General features: G+C 37.9%; 1 protein-coding gene across 6 annotated transcripts in view; it reads right to left on the minus strand.

Moving 5' to 3' along the window:
- Positions 1–776: 776 nt before the first annotated feature.
- Positions 777–22,923, minus strand: part of PTPRK (protein tyrosine phosphatase receptor type K) — a 403,334-nt gene continuing 381,187 nt past the window's right edge. For all 6 annotated transcript variants that reach the window (XM_064508961.1, XM_064508963.1, XM_064508960.1 and 3 more), the window contains 14 exons: positions 22,271–22,358; positions 21,163–21,239; positions 18,513–18,549; positions 16,678–16,775; positions 15,855–15,971; positions 14,796–14,950; positions 13,606–13,741; positions 12,521–12,670; positions 11,780–11,953; positions 8,225–8,356; positions 7,873–7,998; positions 6,231–6,394; positions 4,762–4,897; positions 777–2,237 (listed from right to left, as the gene is read on the minus strand). In XM_064508961.1, the coding sequence (XP_064365031.1) occupies positions 2,184–2,237; positions 4,762–4,897; positions 6,231–6,394; positions 7,873–7,998; positions 8,225–8,356; positions 11,780–11,953; positions 12,521–12,670; positions 13,606–13,741; positions 14,796–14,950; positions 15,855–15,971; positions 16,678–16,775; positions 18,513–18,549; positions 21,163–21,239; positions 22,271–22,358 (1,644 nt within the window). In that variant the 3' untranslated portion in view covers positions 777–2,183. The remainder of the gene's footprint in view (positions 2,238–4,761; positions 4,898–6,230; positions 6,395–7,872; positions 7,999–8,224; positions 8,357–11,779; positions 11,954–12,520; positions 12,671–13,605; positions 13,742–14,795; positions 14,951–15,854; positions 15,972–16,677; positions 16,776–18,512; positions 18,550–21,162; positions 21,240–22,270; positions 22,359–22,923) is intronic.

Raw genomic sequence — 22,923 nt, forward strand, 5'->3', positions numbered from 1 at the left:
CTATTCACCTCATCTAACTGTTGAAAAATTAGACAAAACTTTTAGACTAGTGTAATCTTTTCAACACTCTTTTTGGTCAATGGAGCAAGGCTCTTCCAGAGCCCAATTCATCTAATTCCAGAAAGATGCCTAACAGGCAGGATGAATCAGTCTGTGGAGGTGCTGCTTTGCCTCCACTGAAGACAGCTAGCTTTAGATGATATATACAGTATCCTGACAGCTGAAGTTAGCTGAATGGCATTTGAAGTTCCATGGCCTCATAAAGACAGACAGGAGATGTTGCAGTTCTATTGCAGGCAACTTATAATTCCCTTTCCTTGAGTATTAAGACGACAGATCTCAAACTTTTTCAAACCTGACTTGTTTACCTTGCTTTTCATAGGCAGGAACTAGCATTGGATAAGAAAAGAGTCTGGGGTTTTTTTGGTTGTTTTTTTTTCTTTTTCTTAGATCTGGAAGAGGTAGGTCTGTATACAATATGGACAGGGGTATCAAAAAAATCTGAAAAGCAGTAATTGTGTGAACATTTCTCAGCCATTTACAGTATTGAACAGGTCCATGTGTCCAGAGTAAAGAAAGAAACTTTATGTTTGGTTCTTGTTTTCATGCAGATGAAATGGATTCTTTCCAAATACCCTTTGAAATACTGAAGTGAAAAACAGTATGAATTCCTTCTGAGATCTTCCTTATCCAAGTATGCAGCTCTTCCAAGACAAGAATGACTCCTTATCAATGACAGTAAGTAAGAAGTTATCAAAATAGGAAATGATATAAAATAATCTTTAAATAAAAGTTTAATTCACTCTTACTTTACATAATATTTGTAAGCACCGTATTATTTTACTGGCATTTCTAAAAAAGACCAACAAGAGACTGGAATTATTTTAGTTGGCAAAATATATGAAAACTTGTGAACACATGGATACAAACTAAGCAAAAGTACAGTAATATTTTGTACACCACCACCATAACCAGAATCTGGCATTATTTTATTCAAATTTTGCTTTCTTGGAAGCAGAGCTTACATGTTTGTAAACACCAAAATAAACATTGCTTAATTTTACAATTTGCTAAACAAATACCTTTTACCCTGAAGGGCATACCTAGTGCCTTCTTGTTGTCCAGCAGTTGTCCTGTTGATCTGTGCTTGAATTTCTTTTTTAAACAATTTGTTCTCTTAAAATCATAATGGTGCTTAAAAATTACTTCTAATATTGTACAAGTCATAGGCAAGGCCATTTTGATGTGTGTCCTTCCATTTAGAGTCTTTTGATGAGTATTTAGCTAATGCAACTGTGAAAAACTATACATTTTCAGCAAAATGTTTTGATTTTGGTCCTGTAGTTAAAGACCTTCTATAAGTGAGTTGTTTACATGGATTTGAATCACAAGCATGTACACAACAAAACCACTATACCAATGTTTCTTGGTCTATGCATAAAAAGTATGTCTTCTACTTACACTAAAACATACAAAAAATAAACTACAAAAATTGTTTACACTTGATTTCAGCAAAAAAAGCTTTCTTCAAGAAAAATGATTCTTCTTTCTTCAGCCATCAAAAAAGGAATGCAAGTAAACAATAAATACATGTGCTTTCTCCATATAGACATATTTACAATTGAGTCTTTGGCTTATGTTTAAGTTCCTTTATAAAGATCCTTACGTGATCCAGCCATCATTGCACATTAAAACAAAATAAGCCAGTTTTTTTTTTTTTCTATATATAATATATATATATGCAACACTTGAAACGTATAAAGAATGAACCTTACTATCAACCTGCACTGTTATTTTACTTTAACAATGTATCAAAAGAAAAAGAAAGAAAATTAATACCATATAGGAAATATTGATACATGCAACAGATGGTCGCTCTACCGTAATTGAGAGATGGCTGCATATACACTGAAAAATCCTAATTTGCGCAAATCTCTTCTGGCTCTGTTTTTCATTAAACAGTATTTATGTGGCACTAAATGTTGATACTGTATACAGGCATAGAAACAGAATGAGTTCTTTTATTAAGATACACAACTTCATATGAAAAATACTTTGCATTTAAAATTTAAAATCCCCTCCCCCCTCTTCCCCTAAAATCTTTCTTCACAGGATCAAGAACTGTTGTCAAAACAGCTTATTGAGATTCATATATTTGGTGAACTTTATCACATCCATTCTAACTAAGAAGACTCCAGGTACTCCAGTACAACATCGTAGCAGAAACGGTACTGCTCCTTTAAGGGGAAAAAGAAAAAAAAAAAAAAAACAGAAAAAACTTAAATCACAGTTCTAAAATATTAAAGAGCAGTGACACCTACAAACAAGAATACTCTTTGTTAACTACTGTACAATTTCATTCTCAAGTCTGACATATTTGGGTTTTTTATTTTTTCTATTACACAAGTGTGTTACTAGTTCTGATTTAAAAACTCAGCCTAACCAACAAAGTGGAAAGAAAAACCAACCATGAAATGCAATGATTTCCTTCCCTGATTTTTTCAGCTTCTGAACTAGTTATCAAACACGAGAAGCTCTCATTATCAGTCACAGCATTCTTGCAGTGAAGAACCTCAACCCTAATTTATGTTCAAGTTAGCTGATAGTTAGTAGCTAACACTAGTGCCTGCTGCTTGATACTAATAGCTTGGGAACACTGAACTATGATACAAAGCTCTCTGGGCCTGCAGCCCACTTTTACAGTAGTGGTAATGTAATGTCAGAGAGTGGGACACACATTTAAAAGAGGAGTTAAAGCAGTAAAGCTCCAAACCTCTTCTCGCTTAATATTTCTCCTCAACAAGACTGCTGTTCAGAGGCAGTACCTGGGGACAGGGAGGGGGAAGGAGAGAGGAGAAGGCAATAAGGAGAGGAAAAACTAAGGAAATGATTTCAATCTCTACTGCCTTTACAACTAAACAAAATGAACCTGCTCTTGTGATTTATTTGTGTTTGCAAAGTAAGCCAGTGTAATCCATTAGCAGGAAGTGGTGGGGATATCTTAAAGGTTTTATTGCGCTGCTCGTTTTTGTTATCTGATCATCGTGCTGCATGTAGGGCACATGACAACGTTCTATTGGTTTTCCTGGTTTGTTTTCTAACTAACGACTCAACAGCTGCTGCTGTTCAAGAGTTCTGAATAAAAACCCACACAGCACAGAAACACCTAACTGCGGAAATTCAGTAACTGCAGATCAAAGCTACAATAGAATTCAGGACCATTTTGAAACTAAATACAAGTTTACAGATAATTTATCAGAAACACACACAATATACCTTGGCCTCTCCTTACAGCGACACAAGTAATTTTCCATGTGATCTGACCTGTTTTCCTCACAGCAGCGGACTGAAATCCAGGCAGCAATTCAATATGCTCTGTCTCAGACGTCTACAGCACAGCAGAGTGTAAAGTATTTGCAGCAAAACCAGCAATAACTAGACTGATATTACTGCTGCTACAGGATGCTCTATCTGTTAATATTCTAACTACCTTTTTAATTTATCTGCTGCCAATGGATGGAAGTGATAAACAATAATTAAGCAAATCATGCCACAAAATCTACTTGATCCTTAGCAAATGCTGACACCCAGAAAAAGGGCAGTATGTGAAAAGGCAGCTACGGCCACTTTGCTCAATATGCAAGTTCACAAGGTCAGAAGCAATTTTCACTATGCATAAACTGCAAAACATTTTTAATTTCAATTGGCATCTCTGAATTTTATGCTGCAGGCAGCCATCTGGCTGAAAAGTGACACTGTCTGCTGGCAGTGCAAGAGTCAAATGGCAGAAACACCAAAACACTGTCTAACTTGCTTTCACATTCAGCTATCAGAAGGAAAAAAATTCACTCAGCAGATTAATGATTTTTTAAAGGACTTTCCACAATGTTCAGTTTTGGTGACCAAAGTGATCACATGGATAGATACGCATTCATACTGCAGGTATAAAGATTCATGAGAAGGTGATTTCGAGTTCCAGTAGCACATGTAAAAATATTTCATTTAGTGTCATTGCTTTGCTAATTCATGTTTATATTGCTTATATGTTAATATCCAACAAAAAAACCCACAATGTCTTTGATTTTAAAGTTCAGAGGTATTATTTCAACTACTAGAAATCTGAATAACAGACATATATCATTATTCAGTACAGCTTCCAAAACAGCAGCTGTTATTAAGTAGTAAAATATTCATATCTCCAGCTGATCTGGACTTTACAGCTTATTCCTACCAAGAAGGGGAAGGCTTTGTAAAACTTGAAGATGGCTTGCGTGAGCAGGACACACTGCAACTTCACTTCAAATACACGAGGTTATTTTGGGAGCCTAAAGTGCATTCTGTTAACTCGGAACATTTTCTGTGAAAAGTGCTGAACCACTACAAGAAAAGTAACGTAAATGCTTAGCCTAGCCTCTTACGATGCTAACTGGCGTGTACATACAATAAATTTCCACAACAGGATGTAACATTTCCCAACATAATGCTGATGGTAAGAATCATAACCAGCCTCTGTTGAGTATATACTACAACAGGAGGCCAAAACCCCAAAACACAGCTCACTCTCTTCTTGCAACGGAAATCCAAAGTAGGTTGTGCTGTTTTGTGAACGCAGGAGTCAGTGTGTAGCTCACACAACAGCCCAAAGAGCGAGCGCCTGAAGCACAGGCAGGAGCACTCCCGAAGGAGGCACCGCTGGGCAGTGAGCTTATTACTCCACTGGCTGCCCATCGTTCTGCGTTAACCTCAGCGGGCCGCACTTACCGGAGTTTCAACCATGTTGGGCTTGCTGTTCCGCAAAGTCTTCACAGCATGGAAAACATCAACCACGTTCTGTCTTTTTACCATTTCAACCACGATGCCTATGGCACAGAACATCCCGCTCCGGCCACCACCATTTCTATGCACAAGGAAAAGAGCCAATTAAATATCATGACTGTATAAAAGAGCACCTGATAAGTGTATCAGTTCTTTCATTTTGTAAGCATGAGTGACTCATGACTACCAGATGGAGATCAGTCTTCGGCTATCTCCTTGAAGCTCCAGTGGGTTCGGACTGAGACATTTGCTATTTCTGACCTTGCGCTCAATAACTTATTTTGAATTTTGCCTTTAAAGTCCACCATGCCACCCAGCATACCATAACCTAGTTTATATAGGCATTCGAAGCTAAAACCCAAGTTCGACAGCAAGTACATTTTCCATTTAATTCTAGGAGGAGATTCATTTAAATCACCCTCAGGTAGGAGGATTATGAAACCAGACTAATGCTGGGGCATCACTGATTTGATATCTTGTTGACCTCTGGGAAAATGTCCAAAGTATTTTAATCTTCATTTCAAAGAAATTAGGATAGGCACTTTTCCTTGTTAAGTTTAAATTAGCCAGATGGTCCCATGGATACTGTGGTAGGGTGGGTGGAAAGGGTTCCCAAATATTACTGCAGTCACAAGGTAATTCTGAGCATTTAAATAGAAGCCTTTTTTAAAGGAAGGAGAAATGCATAATTCAATTTCCAAGTTTTAAACTCTAGACTCAAATAAGGTAGGAAAGAGACTGGTCATTCTCCAAGCAGGGAGGAAAAGATACTGCCTTTGCAATCCCCAAGCTAGCTCTTTTTTTAGATGTAATTTTGCTGATAATATGTTTAATGAACTGAGTACTTCCTCCCCATCTCTTTCCAAATATCAGACTAAATAAGCAGCCACTGGTCATTTACCAACAATATTTTAGGATCAGTGAACTGCATTACAGAACATTTCTCTGATTTCACATAGCCATAGATTCCAGTCTAAAAAAACTCAAAATATGGTAGCCTTTTTGGAAAAAATACAACAGAAGATACGCAAGAGGTATATGAAAAATAATCAGTTGGCACTCAGCACTAAAAACCTGCAAAAAAATCAAACTGTACAGAAGAAATCAATCTGTACACATTTTGTACCTGAAAAACATGCTATTATATACAGAAGGAAACAATACACATTGTCACTGCAGTATCATATCCACAATACTCCTTCTCATGGTACCTTGACCCAACATAGACAAACCTGAAAGTTGACCAAAGGCTGATCTACAGTACTAGAGGTACTTTTATTTTTTTAAATATTTTTAAGAAACAAGAACATATGCAAAAGAATGTAGCTATTAGAATACTGCTAGAGCTTAAAATAAGAACTAATGTATAAACATTAGTTTGGGGAGCAGCAACTCACTTTGCCAAAACTACTCACAGGCAATGAATGATGGTCCGGCCCTCCCCCTCTTCACACTCCTCTTGCCACTTTTCAACCTGGAGAATTAGCTTCAAGAAGGATCTCTTGGAAGCTGGTACATCTCTATGAGAAGCCCATCCCAAATACTGGAATTGCTGGACCATCAGATAGCCCTCTTGTGGCTGAGGGAAAGCAAAGACCTTTAGGTCAATATAGCACCTTTACAGGTAGGTTTAGAAAACCAAAACAGAAAATTAACTTGAAATGTAAGTGTTTACATTGCTGACAGATTTCAACATTTATATACTGCATGGCAGGCTCTCTGTGAATTCATACAACTTCGGCTCAAGGAAGAAGATTAAAAAGTAACTACATTGAAACAACATCACAGTTTTATCGATCGCTAATGTAACTCATCCTGCCTTCCTGTAAATGGACAAATTCCCTCCATTCTGTGTATTCACCCTTAGCATCAATAATCTATTAAAAACATCATTGTTAAATTCTGGAAAAAGTGAAAATAGGAAGTAAACCAAAAAGAAATGAGGTAATCTCAACATACAACAGAAAAAGTGTTATGGCATAATATTTACCAGTGTACCTACACCTTAGCCTCCTGTAGTTTCTAAATAAGAGTTTGAAGAGCTGAAAATGTTTTTCTTAACTTTGAACATAAATAAATAACGGGTTTGGATAAAATACTGGCTGAATGCAGACTGACCTCTGGTTTTGGAGAAATCAAAACATGACCAAAAGAAAAAAGAAAAAAAAGTTCTGCAAACACAGTAATCTCTACTTTCCCCATGGCTACTTTTCAACATTAATGAAAGTTAAAAGTATACTGAAAGTCACAATTGCTGGTCTGCAAGTTCAGTATTAAATGAAAGATATAAGTAGCAAGGGTAATTCAAACACATTGCTGGTTAACTGTACAGATGGTGCCACACAGAACTATAACTCTTTACCTGTTGGCAACATAAATAAGCAGTTTACAGAAGTGATCTGGAGAAGGTGGCACTGCCTGCCAGACGGGGTTTGAGAAGATGCTGAGACAGTGTGAAGCAATATAGGCCAGCAAAAAGACACAGGGTGTAATGTGTGAAAGAACTACAAAGCATGCAAGACTGGCATTGTTACAGAAGCTGAGGAAAAGATGGTAAATGTAGGTTGAGGCAAAGCGATGCAGAAGCCTTTAGAGCTAGACGAACTGTCAGAGTTTTTTCACACACTACTTTGTGGAGTGGCACAGTCTTCTAAGCTGTGGTTCTTACACCTTAAAACGCAGAAGGTACTGCTTATATAAGCACCATAAGTCCTTCAGCTCCTGATTCATCACACAGAATGTCTTATGAAAGCTATGAATACCAGTCATGATACGTTCATTACATGGATTTTTCTTTCACTGTACAGAGAACAAACTTAGAATACTTCTAATACATCTTGTAGCTATCAGAGAGCATTACAGAATTACAGCCATTCACCTTAATGCTCTCTTTGCTCACTATGTAGCTGAAGAAAAGTACTAGAAGTTAGTATTAGACATCAATGCTCAACTCTTTTCTGTTTAATGTCTGAAGAACATTAATATCATTTAAAAGTAAAAACCATAATTGCCCAAATAGTGTTAAAAACAGTTAAATATTGTTATGATAATGCTTACCCTTGTTAGATTGCATATCCTGAAAATTCGGTTTACTACATCGCAATCCATGGAACAAGACATGCACTCCACTTGAATGGGGCCATACCTCAGCATTCCCTCTTCGGGCCAGTATTGGGGGCAGCCCTGCGCCAGAGCAAAATGGGCATAATTAAAAGCTAAGTTACAACTTCAGCACTGTCTTATTCCACTGCAGACATCACACCTTACTGAGCACCTAAGGTTAATTAGTCTCTGTAAAGCAGAGCAACAGAGTAACTGTAACTGCACTGCTCTGCACTTTGACCAGGTGGAGGGTCCAAAGTGATTAATCCATACCACTGCACAGGGAAAAATCAAACCCCAGACTAACCTGTGCTAAGTCGACTTCATTTAACATCACAAGAGAAGTACAGCCATAGTCATACACTAATCTCCAGAAATCTTTCACAGTGTTTGGTAAAGGATGTTGCGTGACAATAAAAGCTGCTGGCTGCCTGTAGCTCTGTAAAGGCAAACAATTTTATTAGCACTGGTAGAGGAAGTACTTCATAACTTCCATGCAAACTCTGCAACAGAAATAACATATAAATAGAACAAAGCTGTGACATCAAATACACCACGTATCATCAAAGCTGCTGTTAAAAATACATTGTCATCTCAAGCGAGAATGAAGAGGTTGCTCTGCTTGGGCCTGCATTCTGCTTCGTTACTGGCCTAAGTCCTGCTTAAGTTCAGATACGCACATGACACTGCAGAGGCTCTTCAGGCTTCGCTGAGCTGAGGCTTGGGTAATTCCACTCTAGTCATTGCGTCAGGGAGACCAAGCAGAAAGCTTGCTCCCTGTGTTATAGCGAGGGATATACAGGTCTCAAAAGATTAGCTCATTCACACCAGGTTACACATGAACTCTATGACTGAACTGGGGATTAGGCTCAATCTCAAGTTCTATTTCAGTGCCACAATCACAGGATCACCACTTCTTTCTTAGGAGGTTTGAACAGTCCTTACTGTTCAGTAAAGGTTTATCTTTGAGATAATATCAAGCAGACTTTCAAGAAAGCTCCCCAAAGCACTACCATCAAACAAAAAACCTTTTAATTCCTCTGCTAGAAAACTCTTCACATTTTATGGTCCCTATTTGTAAGCAGTACTGCTATTTTGAAAGGCGGCGGCTACAGGAATAACCAAGTCAGAGAGGAACAAAGCAGTGCATTGGCTGACAATGTACTGGGACTAGATGCCTAGCTTATGACAACTTTTACTGGACTGGAGAACTGAGCATCAAGATTACTGGGGCTAATTTCCACCAGAAAGCAGAAGTTAAATAGTTGGACGACATGCTTAGGCAAAAGTACCATTTTTCTCTCGTGACAGCCAATTCTACTTTCTGCAGTACGCACAGCTGCAAATAGGGATTTCCGGCCCTACACAGGTTGTCTCAGATTAACTAATAGCAGAGGGGGCAGTCCCTGCAGCACATGAATTACTAGCAGCAAACAGAAGAGGAGAGTACAGAGGCTTTTTTGCAGGCAATCTGCAACTCTACATGGAAGAGTTCTTTCAATGAAGGAATACAGATATGAACTGGAAAGGAAACTCTGAAAGCTTAATTTGAGAAACAGAGTAATATGGTGAATATTTTTGTAGGTGAATGGGAATCTAAGTGTCCAACTTGAAGATGAAGCTGTGGGACAGCAGTATGCAAGGTAGAGATGCCCCTGCTAAGTGTTTAGTATCTATGCTTGTATCTAAAGCAGTTTGTTTATTTTTTACTGATCTAAGTAGGGTAAATTAATCTAGGAGATTTGATTTAAAAAAATAATAGAATTTATTAATTCTCCTTAAAGGAGAAGGACCTGGAAGAATAGGTAAACCAACTATGACATGCAAGCTTGCTTGCTTGAAGGTTAAGATAAGGGATCTTCATGTGTAGTATACTGACATATCCTTGAAGAGCATAGTCTGAGGCCCAGAAAGAAAAAAAAAATACAACTTTTATTCACCCTTCTACTTGCTGTAAATTGTGAAGGTAACAAATTAAACAACTGATGCCTTTAGGATCAGAATTTATTTGACAACAGAGTAAGGAAGATGGCAATTTTTTTCCCCTTACATTTGCTACCTTTTTCTAATGCAGGAAGCAAGTCTGGAGAGCTGTGTGGGCATGCAGCTTGTGTCCTACTTCCTAGATCTGTCCAGGGAGCAAAGAGGGACAACCACTCCAGATTCTTCCCTTATATTTTCAAGGAATAAAACATATACTAGGCTGATGCTTTCCTAGCCCTCTTCCTCATCATTTCTAGACCTTCCTGAGACAAGAGAACGTACTGAGGTTCAGATAGTCAGATTCTCAAAAAGAATGCACAGGATATCTGCTGTCACACTGGGAAGCAGATACCTTCATGGGGGAAGACAGGACACAGTATACTGCGGAAAAAGAAAGGTTTCAATTTCTCTTTTGCTTTGTAAATCCTTTTCTCACCCAGCTTCTCACCCACAGAACAAAAAGGGTAAGAAAAAGCTTCTATCACCCACAGTTTTTACCCTGCATTTAGAGCCTTGTTATGTTCCCTTATGGTAATGCATATGCTTAATTTTGCTGCTTTTTTTCCTTTTAGAAATACAAGTAGTGCTGGTCCCTTTTTTTCTTACTACCATTTCTGTCTTTCCATACTTGCCCCTGATTGTTCATCCATTAATATATTGCTTTTTGTTTCTCTCTCTGCCTGCCACACTCTGTTACACACTTAGCATCTTCCTGCCATGCAGCCTTTCAGCCTGCATTGTCTCCTTTTCTCCCCAAAGATCACTCCTCTATACACCTCAGGTGCTTGCTCCATATCACATCCATTTCGTCCAGGTGTTTAATGCAATTTTAACTGCAATTTTAAACAGTTTAGTTGCTGCCAAAATTCTGCTCACTGCTCTGTAATTCATCCATTCAGCCCCAGTGACTCTCTAATAGATTGGTCTCACACATGCTACTCCTCTATTTTCCTGGCACAAAAGCTAACTGTGAGATCAGAGACTGCATTCTGCTAGCAGTTTAAATGTTTCCTAGCTCAGACAGAACCTCCAGTACTAATATCATTTAGTCCTGATGATTGCTGCTGCTAGTTTCCATTTCATTGCAGCATCTCCTCTTGACACCTCAGTTTCTGACAGTAATTCATTTTTTGAGGAAAGTGAGATACTCTGAAAATCAGGCCACTAATAAAGTGTGTTTACTCTAAACATGGCTTTAAGGGTCTAACAACTTTGGAAATGCTAATGGTAGGCACAGGCAGAGACGCATGACAGCATCTGTGTGATGAACTGTATTATTGATCAGACACCTATAAACAGGTTCACCTCTGTTCTTTCCATTAATACACCTTTTTCCCTGATGGTATCACCACCACTCAAACTCCAAGGATCTTTAACAGCCGCAACTTAAAACACGAATGCCAAAATATTCCCTACCCCTGAATCAAAGAAACATTTTTTGCTCATCCTCTATCTTTCCTCCCTCAACACACATAGCCTTTCTCCTAAAATAACAATAGTAACCTAATGCTCAGGTAGGTAGTCTCTATTTCCCAACAAAGCGCAGATTTCTGAGATCCTGCTGAGATTTGAGATTTGGAGGGCTGGAGACCAGGGCTTTCTACGACGCTATTGAAAAGGAGAGATTTCCAGTGGGTCACACAAGGATGCAGAAGACTAAGATATCAAATCTTCTGAAGAAACAACACAAGCTGGTGGGGGGGGGGGGGAGGGGGAAGGAAGAGGCTACCCATTCCCTCTGCCGCCCTTCTTTGTTAAGACTGTTTTAATGGGCACTACAGTAAGAAAGAATTACCCTTTCTTAAAACCGCAAGTGCTCTCTCTCCTATTACACAGCTTTTCACGGCATACTATGTAGACAAAGGAGATAGTCACTTACGTCCATAAGAGCAGCATTGATATAGTTGCTGCTCTCCCCATCAATAGTAATTAAGAAAGGCAGACATCTGTCAGGTGGCAGCATATCCATGAAGCGGTTCTTGTCATGATTCCTTGGCAAGCAGGCTATGCTGCAGTCCTCAGCTTGCAGGCGAGGGGTCACCGAATTCAGCGTCTAAGGAACAGAGGAGGCTGACGTCACACTCCAGCACATCTAACTCAGAGGCAATGGTCTCAGCACTCACAGAGTTATTAATTTTAAATGTTGCAATGTGGGAAAACATGAAGAATTATTAAAATAAGAGCTTCAGTCGGTTTGCTAGATGGGCTCGTGCTTTTCAAGAGGACTCAAACCACATGAGCAAAAGGGACTCCCTGTGCCACTGAATGGATTCCACGTGCCACCACCCCTTCCGAAAGGCATAAAGCAAAGATGATGTCTTGGAGCCCCAAAGAACTGTGTTTTTGCTGTGCAAATGCAAGCTAAAACTCTCTCAGATTCCTGGTCAGTTCTCTTTATTCCAGCCAGATAATTACTGCAATTTTATTCAAAGAAGGGTATTCCATGTTTAAAAACAACTTTGCAAAGAATGTAAACATGGGTGCTTTATTTTGTGGAACAAAAGAAAGGGACCAAACATTATATGTGATATGAAAATCCTTTTCCTTAAAATAAATTAAATGTAGCCAGAGGCAAAAAAAGGTTGTTGTCACATGAAGAGTTAGGAGGAACTGCAAATACCTGAAACTCATCTTTGAGATGTGAAGAGTTTGTCTGAGAGTCTATTCTAATCATATCAAAATACGCAGCTTTGAATTCACAGACAGGAATGGCAGTTTCTCCACACAGGCAAGCCTCTAGAATGGCATCATGGATAAAGATGTACTGCTCCTACCAAATTAGGGAAAGAAAAAAAAATTATAGCCATTTAGAAACGAAGGATCTTTCCTTCCTTTAGGATAAACGCATCACCTGCAACACTACAAATTTCATTCAGGGTAGCGTCCATCAATCTATTAGATATTGCTTTAGTACAACAAACTCTCATCATACCTGGGACGCAGTTAAAGCAGGATGTTTTCTTCAGAGGCAATTTAAACTCAGTAAAACTTAGGAGCACAGGCACAACAATCTACTTAACAGGGCGTTTTCAGTTTTCTTGTGGTGCTTGTGGGTTTCTGCATGTATGCCAGTGACTTGCTGGCTTTACTTATCTTCTTCTTTAAAACAGCTTTCAGTCTTGTAATACTAGCAGAAAGTGTAAAATTCTGCAAGAACTACCTGTGATTAGCAATTATTTGGCATGCTGTATTCTCCTTATGTGTGTGCAAGCTAGTGCACCAATTTTCTGATAGCTGGCTCTAGGCTAGTAATGAACTCAAGTGCATCCCAATAGGAACAGTGTTTCTTCCCATTTTTTCTGGCTTGTCTTGAGATATTCCAAGTCCTAGATAGCTGATTATTTCAATAAGGTCTCCTGAAATTTTTCACACAGCACCTATACTATTTACTTACCTCAAGAGTTAGGAACAGACGTATGTCTTGTCTGTACAGCAAACTGTGTGAACTGTGCCAACTTCCTCTAAATACTATGGGTAACCTAATGAGGCTAAAACAGCACAAACTTTAATGGATAAAGTGCGTTTAACACTGGTAGCAACACGGTGAAATTTCAACTTTGGAATTACCTTCCCAGAATGCCTCCTAACGGAGATAATCCCTCACTAGGTCCACTGCCAGGAGTTTGCTGTTTTCAAACTAACAGCAAAATTCTGATCTGGCACATTGGAAAAAGCATCAGGTCCTTTGAAGGGAAAGTGTCATACCTCTGTCTGTACCATGTTGATGCGACGGGATCGTAAGGCTTTGACACAGTTATAGATATCCACAACACCTTCTCTTTCTGCCATATCTAACATGATATCAATCACAATATAACAGCCTGTTCGTCCAGCACCAGCACTAAAAATAATCAGTAAATATCGTTAAGAATATTCCCATGAAAACATCTACAAACTTTATAAATTTGCCTTTAAACTGAGAGCATTTTTATAAAGCCATTCAATTCCCTTTCATCACAATCATTACCTAATCTTTATCTTCCCTTCTCTTCTTTAAATTTTTTGAGGTGAACAACCATTTTTCATCAGATTTGATCCACTTAGGAATAGCAAAAAATTTATCATCCAGATCAATACTTACAGTAAAAAAAATTGTTAGTTAAACTGAAATCAGAAGGATGATTAAGCTCATATAGTTCAAAACATAACAGATCTTCTCTTTATTTGATAAGACTAAGAATAACTTTCAAGTGAAATACTACAGTAAGAAACTCAAGCATACAGTCAAACTCTAAACCAGTCCAGGCAGCACATTTGTTATGCAAAAGATTTTCTCTTGATTTATTTTGTTTTTATATAGACCTATAGACAGTTTTCTCAGAGTGAATTCTTAAAATCTGAACAAGATTAGTAACTTCATTTATAGAGTGTAATTAAACATTTGATGGTCCTGATAGAAAATTCTATTTGCAAAGGATTGCGCCCCAAAATACAAACCATGCAAAACTTACGTGGAAAGAACATGCCGCTAACCTCATTCCATCTTCATTCATCGACTTGTTTACTTAGATTTAAACTAATAATCTGCTCAGACATTACATATAGCACCAAACTACCAAAGCAGCTGTAACTACACTTCATTCTAGAGCACTGTCACAAAATTTTCTGTAGGCTACCTAAAATGATAGCCTGAAGCCCATGATTTAGCTAATGCAGCTCTTGCAGGAAAAAGAAAATCTCCAACTATTCTATTTAGGAAAACTGTACTAGAATCGAGTTATTTCCAAATGTTGTTGTAGACAGCCTAATCCTACTGCTTGCAGTGTGAATTAGGCAATTCAAAAACAGAACAACAAAAACAAAACCCTTCAAAAATGATGAATGCTTCACAAGAGACTAGTGTAAAGGCTCACATACGAAGTTGTGGAAAATGAATCAACCTCTTCTGTACACACCTGCAATGTACAACAATAGGCCCTGCACTAGGAGGGTTAGATAATTTGACTCTCCGTATAAATGAAAGCAGGCCTGTGGCATTGTAAGGAACTCCATGATCTGGCCAGCCAGTGAAATGAAACTGTTTAACTTCACGGATTTCATTGTAACCCCTCTGTAAAAGGCAAAAAGAAAGGTTACAAAATTCAAAATACTTCACACACAAGATATCCTCTGAAACAAACAGTGATAACACTGTCAGAATCTACATGCCGTCTTCGTCATTTCAGCTTTCAACAAATATTTAAAGCAAAAACCACAGCATTCCATCTTTAAAAGAAGGTATCTTTTACAACAGAGTATTAACCTGGCTCCAAAACTGTCAGGCATCTTTCATCAAGAGCAGAAACTACCCTTCCTGCTATCTTTTAACATAAGGTTTTCACATAAAGCTTTACATACAATGCTTAAAGATGTTATTGTACCTTTTTTTCCCGTTTTGAAATTCATCATTCTTACATTTGCTATAAGAGCATGTTAGTTTTGCACCATTAGATTTTTTTCCCCCTATACTTAGATGCAATTTGCATTGATTTTTACAAGTTTTGCTAATTAAGGCAATGGTCTGCAACATTTGCGGGCAAGTACAATGATTTACCGGAAGACCACAACTGTAGCACAGATCTTATATTGACTCATTTCAATCTTTGATCAAGTGAGATTGACTCAGCTGCATTCACTTCTATCAAAACAGAACAGGCAGGGATGAACGACAGGCACAACAGTTCATAATCAAGTACTTCAGCCCAGCTCGGATGCTCGCTGACAGAGACAAGGCAAATACAGGAGAGGGGAGGGTAGCAGTCAGCACTTTTTGGAAATTCTAAATCCCACAGTGACATGCATGTTTGGACAGCCCTAACGCAACGCATTACTCCCGCACTGAGATAAGGCTGCCTATGCTTTGGATCTCTCAAGTAGACAGAGGGATTTGGTCTTCTACAGGATCCCGTGGAAGCATACTCTTCTGCATATGCCAGGGAATAATATTTCACTGATGCCTTTTGAAATGTGCTTACCCTTCCAAGAGTGAATGTCCTGACAACGTACTCTGCAAGCGGCTCCATCTCTACACAAGTCACTTTAAAGTCTCCATAAACTTCTGTGTCGTCAGGCCAATACTTGTAACACTTGACCTAAATACAAAACGCAAAAGCATCTTACACCAAAGAGAAATAAAAGCTTGAGAAGACATTATTGCATGTTTTGCATTATACCACACTTATGCCCTTATTTCCCAAATGACCCTGCATTCAAGTGACTTGTCATGGCTCAAGTCTAACGGTGGTTCTGTTAAGTTAAGCGATATTTGCAAGGAGTTTATGCTATTTTACACAGCTGTACTCAGATGCCAATTCATTTCTAAATGAGCACTGTTTTCTTTAGTGCTGAGCTGTGGAAGACATTTTCCACTTATGTCAAAGTGAGACGCATTTTATACCAGTAATCAAACTGTTGTAAGTAATCTTAGATATTTTAGATTATTCTCCAAGGGATGAGTAAACACTAAACTGTAAATAATTTCCTGATTTCTAGCCACTGATATAGAAGCATACTTGCTCTCTCATCCACTTGTGAGGCTTGTTTGAGCAACCTAATGTACAAAACTTTTTTGCTGAATTCTGAATTTTGGATTCAGACTCACTACTCATAAAAGGAACAGTGCATCAGTCTCCTGTGGTGGCTCTTCAAAAGTTTGCTTTGTTTTTACACCCTACTTTAACACTCAAGAATGTGTCGACTATGAACACACATTCTGCTAATAGTATCATTTGTCAGCAGGTTTTTTATTTGGCTTGTAGTATAAAAAAGGGAGGGGGGTGAGGAAAGAAGAAAACTTACTCTCCCAACTTCAACTAAATTCGTGACCATCACAACACAAGCTGATTGCTCCTGCCATATCATTCTCCAAAAATCATATACAGTCTCATGAACTGGACCTGTAAGAAAAATGCCAGCTATTATTGTGTAATAATAGAACAGTCAAAGCAAACAATCAAAATAAAATCCAGTACTTTATGGAGTTGACATACACAAATGCATTTGCTCAAAGATGAAAGCTTTGCAAAACCACATCATCATACTGTTATTTCTAAACTATACTGTTATTTCTAACCAATGCTGACACTTCTCAGTTTAACTGAATTACCACTTGAAAGATATTAAAAGCAGGTGTTTCGCGCAGTGAAACACCAGAAGTAGCTTGAAAAAGTACATGCTTGAAAAGTACATGGACGCAACTGCAGACGTAGTCACACACTGTTCAATTCCTAATTTTGTTTTACATTTGTTAAATAAAGTACCGAGTGCGAGTTTCTTCAGATGGTGCCGGAAGGTGTACGCATACTGGAGTGAAACATCAGTGAGAAAGGCTGGTGGAAAAGACTGCGTGCACTTCCCACCTCGCTCCCTGCAAAGTGTGCAGGCACAAATTGCTACTGGAGGGCATTTAAACTTACCACCAAAGGGTGTTTAAACTAACTTCACTACTTTTCTGTGAAGCAAATGGGAAGCACTCATGTAAGCTTTGCCTCCTGCTCTGCTGCAGAGACACGAAACATCCCAGTGAGGGGCAGCGGCATTTATATTGCTATAAGCATTTCAGAAATGGGTCCCTGACCACAGTGTAGCAGTACTGTCAGTTGTATCGTGTCTAATGCACACACATCTGAAGACTCAAACACATTCCTTCTTATGCCAGACCGAAGGCTGCAAAGTAAGGCAGCAATAAACCTGCGTGCCCTGTACACACCATAATGATTCACATATTAAAACAGATCTCAAAATACCAATGTAGACTGAACTGCCATAGAAAGAGACTATTCTAGAGAGCACGTAACAAAAATAAAGAAAATGTGGACAGTTTTAAACATCCTGCTTTACAACCGGCTTTTAGTTCATCTTTTTGTGAGCACCCCTGGTCAACTGAAGGCACAAACAACAAGAGATTTCCAGCCAGCTATCTGATTATACTCACAGATCAAGTAATGACACATCTAAATCTAATTATTTTGACTTTAATTCACAGCTTCTGATACTTCAGTGCAATATTAGACCAGGTTATTTGTTCTTCCTCATTTTGAGAAGTTTAATCAGAAATACGAAATAACTAACTTCTATAGAAATGTAACTTTTTTCTTCTACCCCCCCTTTTTGTTAGCAGGGCGTTACACTATAAAGATTTTCCTGTCTTATTTCTACAAAAAGGCTTTGTCCCCCTTTGTCCATATTTTACCCAGATTTGCTGAGATAGTGTTAATTTACCATTACTATCTTCGCAATCTCAGTCTTGGACTAAACCCTAAACAGTAAAATAATACATTGTAATACAGGAAGAAAAATGTCTCAAGGCAGGTTGAAACTCTTCTCTTCTCTGTCCACGTGTCTCATTTCTCTATTCATCTTCATAACTGGAATTTACAGTCATAGCTATCGACTTTATCAACTGAATTTATCACTGAAAGAGTTACTCGATATCTAATTAACATGACAAATTAGTGCAATTTTTGCATTTATTCACGTTCTATCTGAACATGCTATGCTGATTTACCATAACACAAGGAGATAACTCACAATATTGGATATGCTTTATTTTCACATACTCCCATTTTACCAAAACTCTGTTGAACATCACAGTGAACGTGTATTAGATTTGACTTATGCTGGCAGATTCTTACCTTGGGTTGCAATGTAGTGACTTGGTCTCTGATATCCCTAGAACAGCAATATAAGTTGGTCTGAATACCATATTACTAACAGAGAGAGGAAAATAAAAGCATAACATACTACAGAATTGTTAGCTCTAGACAACCTTTTCAGAACAAACCAATATTTAAGAGCAGCATGAAGCTCAAAACCAAAAAAGACTGTTAATACTGAAAAGGTTTGAATGGCAACAGATAAAATGGAAATAACATCTAACTTGAACAGACATTGTAGCATACCAGGAAGGGGGATTCTAGACAGGTCACTAGCCCTATAAATTAGTCTCGTATTCACATTATCTCCCCAGCTCAATACATTGGGTCATTTATTTAAAATTTAGTACAAATGATCTTTGCCTCCAGATTATCTCAATAGTCAATCACCATTCCCAACTCATACAAATGTGAAATGAATACACACCTTTTCTTTTCTTATAAATAAAGAATTATTGCAAGGCACAAAGAGGTATATACCCAAGCCGTAAATAGTGGTGACAGATCTTTCCAATGCCAGAGCTGAACAGTGTGATATGGGCACTAAGTCAGGGTCCTACAGCAACAGAATCTTCTGCAACATATTTTGCACTGCTATACAAAGTGTGCATGTATTATACTGTACACGATACACACACAAGAATATACACATACATATATATAGATAGCCTTGCACAACCAAGCCTTTCCAGTTAGCTGGATATATTCCACTGCCAGCTATACCACACAGATTTAAGTGTCAATCATCTACACACAAACTACAAGACAAAGAGATTCTGCTCTCGATGATATCAGTGAGAATATATTTTGACCAGCGCCAGTGTCACGGTCACCCTTTAGGCAAGGAAACTATTGTTTTCTCACCAGCAATACTAAAACAGAATTTCACAGGGAGAGAAATAACTCCAATTATTTATTAGGTTACAATTTTATTAAGCCAATTGATTCAAGCATTGCATTACAGGGGATCTTGACTCCTCGGATCCTTAGCATTCATTTGTTGCTGCTAAACCAAAGGTTTTCACTGTACTCAAGGTGTTTATACCCTTTTTCCAGGGACTGCTTCATTATCCTGTCTAGAGCAAGAACATCTTCCTCTGGGGCTTATGAAAAGACTTCTGAGTATCTTATTCTTGACTTTAGAAGAAGCCAAGATTACATGAAATTACTAAAAATTGTCTCCTAGAGTTCTTAAGATCAAGCCCTAACTTCAAATTACAAAAGCGGAATACTGGGCTACGCTTTCTTACACTCAGTAATGCTTCCCAGAACAAGGTAAAAGTGTCACTTTAAAATTGCGGAGTGCCAGTTTTAACTTGTAGCCTTCTTCTCTGGTTGTAATGAGATTCTGTTTACTTCTGAATAAGAAAAACAATGTCCTCAGGGAACAGGAATTATTACAAATCAGGGAGACTTCTCTTGTTTAAAGCCCTAGGCAAAACATTGTGGGCCCACACATCACAGAGATTGCCATACAAAAACATCAAAATAAAAAGGCAGTGCTATACCTGTAGCTAATCTTCTATATTCTGAAAGATCTAGACGGTCTTAAATAATTTATAAACTAACAGTGGACAGGACAAATTAGTAAGGTGAAATTATAAAGAAAAGTAACCAAAGTCATGTGTTTTAGAACACTTGCATTAGCTATTTCAGTATTTTTCAAACTACTTTGAATTCCACAGTTAGATAAAGTTGTATTCTTGTTAATAAAAACAGAGCAGAAATTGTTCAAATTTCCTGTTCCTATTGCGTTTTTCTTTTAATTAATATTTTAATTGAAGTATGGAATTTCAAATTTGAGAATACTTTTCTGCAGCAGAAGTGACGAAATTTTTCTTACTTTAAAATATTTATATATATGTTTGAAAATATTTATATATATGTTTGTGTATATATACTTTGTAATATCCAAATTGGCACCCGAAGACAAACATCAGCTAAACATTCCGTTTGTCTACATTGCTGAACCCTTTCAACAAAACAGACAAAAACCAAAAGGCCATCAATCCCTTCCTCTTCCCCAACATATATTACAACTACTTCACAAGATACATTTTCAAAAGAACTACAGTACAGCATACTACCCAGCTTCTCACACATAAATGGGAAGGGAAAAATAAAAGCTTGTAGACAAAACTGTCAAAAAAAATTCAGTGAACAGCAACTTTTCTTTAACACAGAGGCATATCTCATTTATCTAACAATATTCAGAGCTATGTTAAAACTCTAAATTATCTTTTCAAAACAAGTACAAAAATATTCACACAAAAGGACATTTTTAAAGGGAACAGATGAGAAATTAGATGAGGCATGCATAGATATCTAGTGACAAAAATAGAAGAGTAAAGCAATTAATAACAATATCTATATTAAATATTTACAATAGGATGCCGTTATTCACATATAGTGGTACTTACATCCCTGTACAGCCAAATCTACAGCCCAAACCAAAGTCAGATGTGAAAGAAAGCACAACAATGTCAGTGAGTACTAGGACGTAGAACAAGGAAAGTGTACATTTTGTTCTTAATAAAAGAAAGCTTTCAATAAATTTCTAGGCATAACATGCAAAAAGTTTCACATAGAAGCTGGCAAAATGAAAGAGAAAGCTGTACAATCCACTCACATCTATGTAGTTGGCATTAATGTAATCTGAAGACGGATCATCCTCAACAGGCTGCAAAATCACCCTGGAGTGGTCATCTGTAAAAACCAAAAGCAGTTATGGTGTCACCTAAAAATCACACTTGAAAGAGACATATTACAGAAAGTTGTCTAGAAAGCCAAAAACAGTTGGTATAAGCACCTATTTACAACCCTTAAATGGTAAGTGTTTACACAGAACTGCAAAGAACCATTTTGCCTGAGGTCTTCAATTACTTCAAAAACATTTAATTATGCTTCATTAAGTGTAGCTGACAGGTGCCACACCATTACATGTAGTAAACAGACACAAAGAACCCACACCACTTGCTCAAAGTCTCTTTCAAAATCAGCTGCACCAAGGGCAATCCAGAAATCCCGAAGTCCTGACTACTGCTTCTTTACTTCCACCCCAGCCTGTTTAAGTTTACAGTGATACATTAAAAAAAAAAAAAAAAAAAGTCACAGAGTAGCCATCAGCAACACACTTTCAATCACCTGGATTTGATTAACGGGTAGCACCATCAGCTCAGCAGCTTCTCCAGTAACTTCATTCCTATGTGTTCAATTGCCTTTGTAAAACAGTAATAAACTGCATTATCCCAGAGGATGAATCTGAGCTATCGACACTTTACGCCTGTAGACAGGAGTCAGAACTCTCCCATCTTAATCACCTCTGTAAAACGTGCTGCTTTTAAACAACTGCAATTCAGATGTATCAGCTATAAATCATATAAATCACATCAGCTATAAATCACAGAAAGCATGAAAAGTTTTGAAGCAGTCAGAATAACCTGAAATAAATTATACCTGTGGAAAACTACCACAGAATTAGCATCCAAATGAGTGTTGTCACATGTACACCACAGCTTGTACGACAGAGATAAAAATGTGAACTTCAATCCAAATCATAAAAGGAAGAAACCTGAACTAACCTAAGTGTCTGAAGGACAACAAACACTCTGGAAAAGGCACTGTCATCCTTACCCTGATTGAGGCAGTAAGCCACCATACATTTTTCAAGAAAGAGAACACCGCTCAGGTAATACATGACTATGTCTATCAGTAAAAGCAAGCATGCTGATACTTACATGCTATGATGTTTCCATAGCGGTTCTTTGTTCTGTTTTGATCCTTCTTAGCAACATCCCAAGAAGCCGACTGTCCCTCAAAAAAACTCTATAAATAAAAATGTTCCGAAAGAAAACATTGGGACTGTTAACTTTCCACTAAATTTAACATACAGGTTAAAAGAACTACTCTGCCATAAAGGAAGCTCAGGTTTGCTTTTCTGCCCTGGTCACCTGGACTGCACCGTAATACAGAAATATATCTACAACAAAAGGGTTCCTCCTCAGCTTTTTCTTCCCTGCCCATAGATATTTTACAGCTGTTGCAGGCCTATAATACTCTCTCCTCCAGCTGCTCTGTTATCTTGAGCTGGACAGGGCAATTTCAGAAAGTACACAATAGCCATAGAAGCAAAACTTTAATGTGCCTTCAGAAGCCCAAGTCAGGGCAAAGATGTCATGTGTGGTTAGACAATAGAAAGCAGGCAACACCTTAAATGGAATGAGGGACAACTTTCCCCCCAGCTTGATACGTCCCCTCAGTTGATACTTGCGCTCAGCACTAAAGTTAGGCAGAGCATAAGGAAGTATATTTAAGTAAAGAGAGGAAAAGAAAATAATCTTATTTAAAAACCACATATTTATTTATTCCAGGCCTTATGTTACAGGAGAGA

The sequence above is a fragment of the Dromaius novaehollandiae genome, chromosome 3 (assembly GCF_036370855.1).
Source record: "Dromaius novaehollandiae isolate bDroNov1 chromosome 3, bDroNov1.hap1, whole genome shotgun sequence".
In the NCBI taxonomy this organism is placed as follows: domain Eukaryota; kingdom Metazoa; phylum Chordata; class Aves; order Casuariiformes; family Dromaiidae; genus Dromaius; species Dromaius novaehollandiae.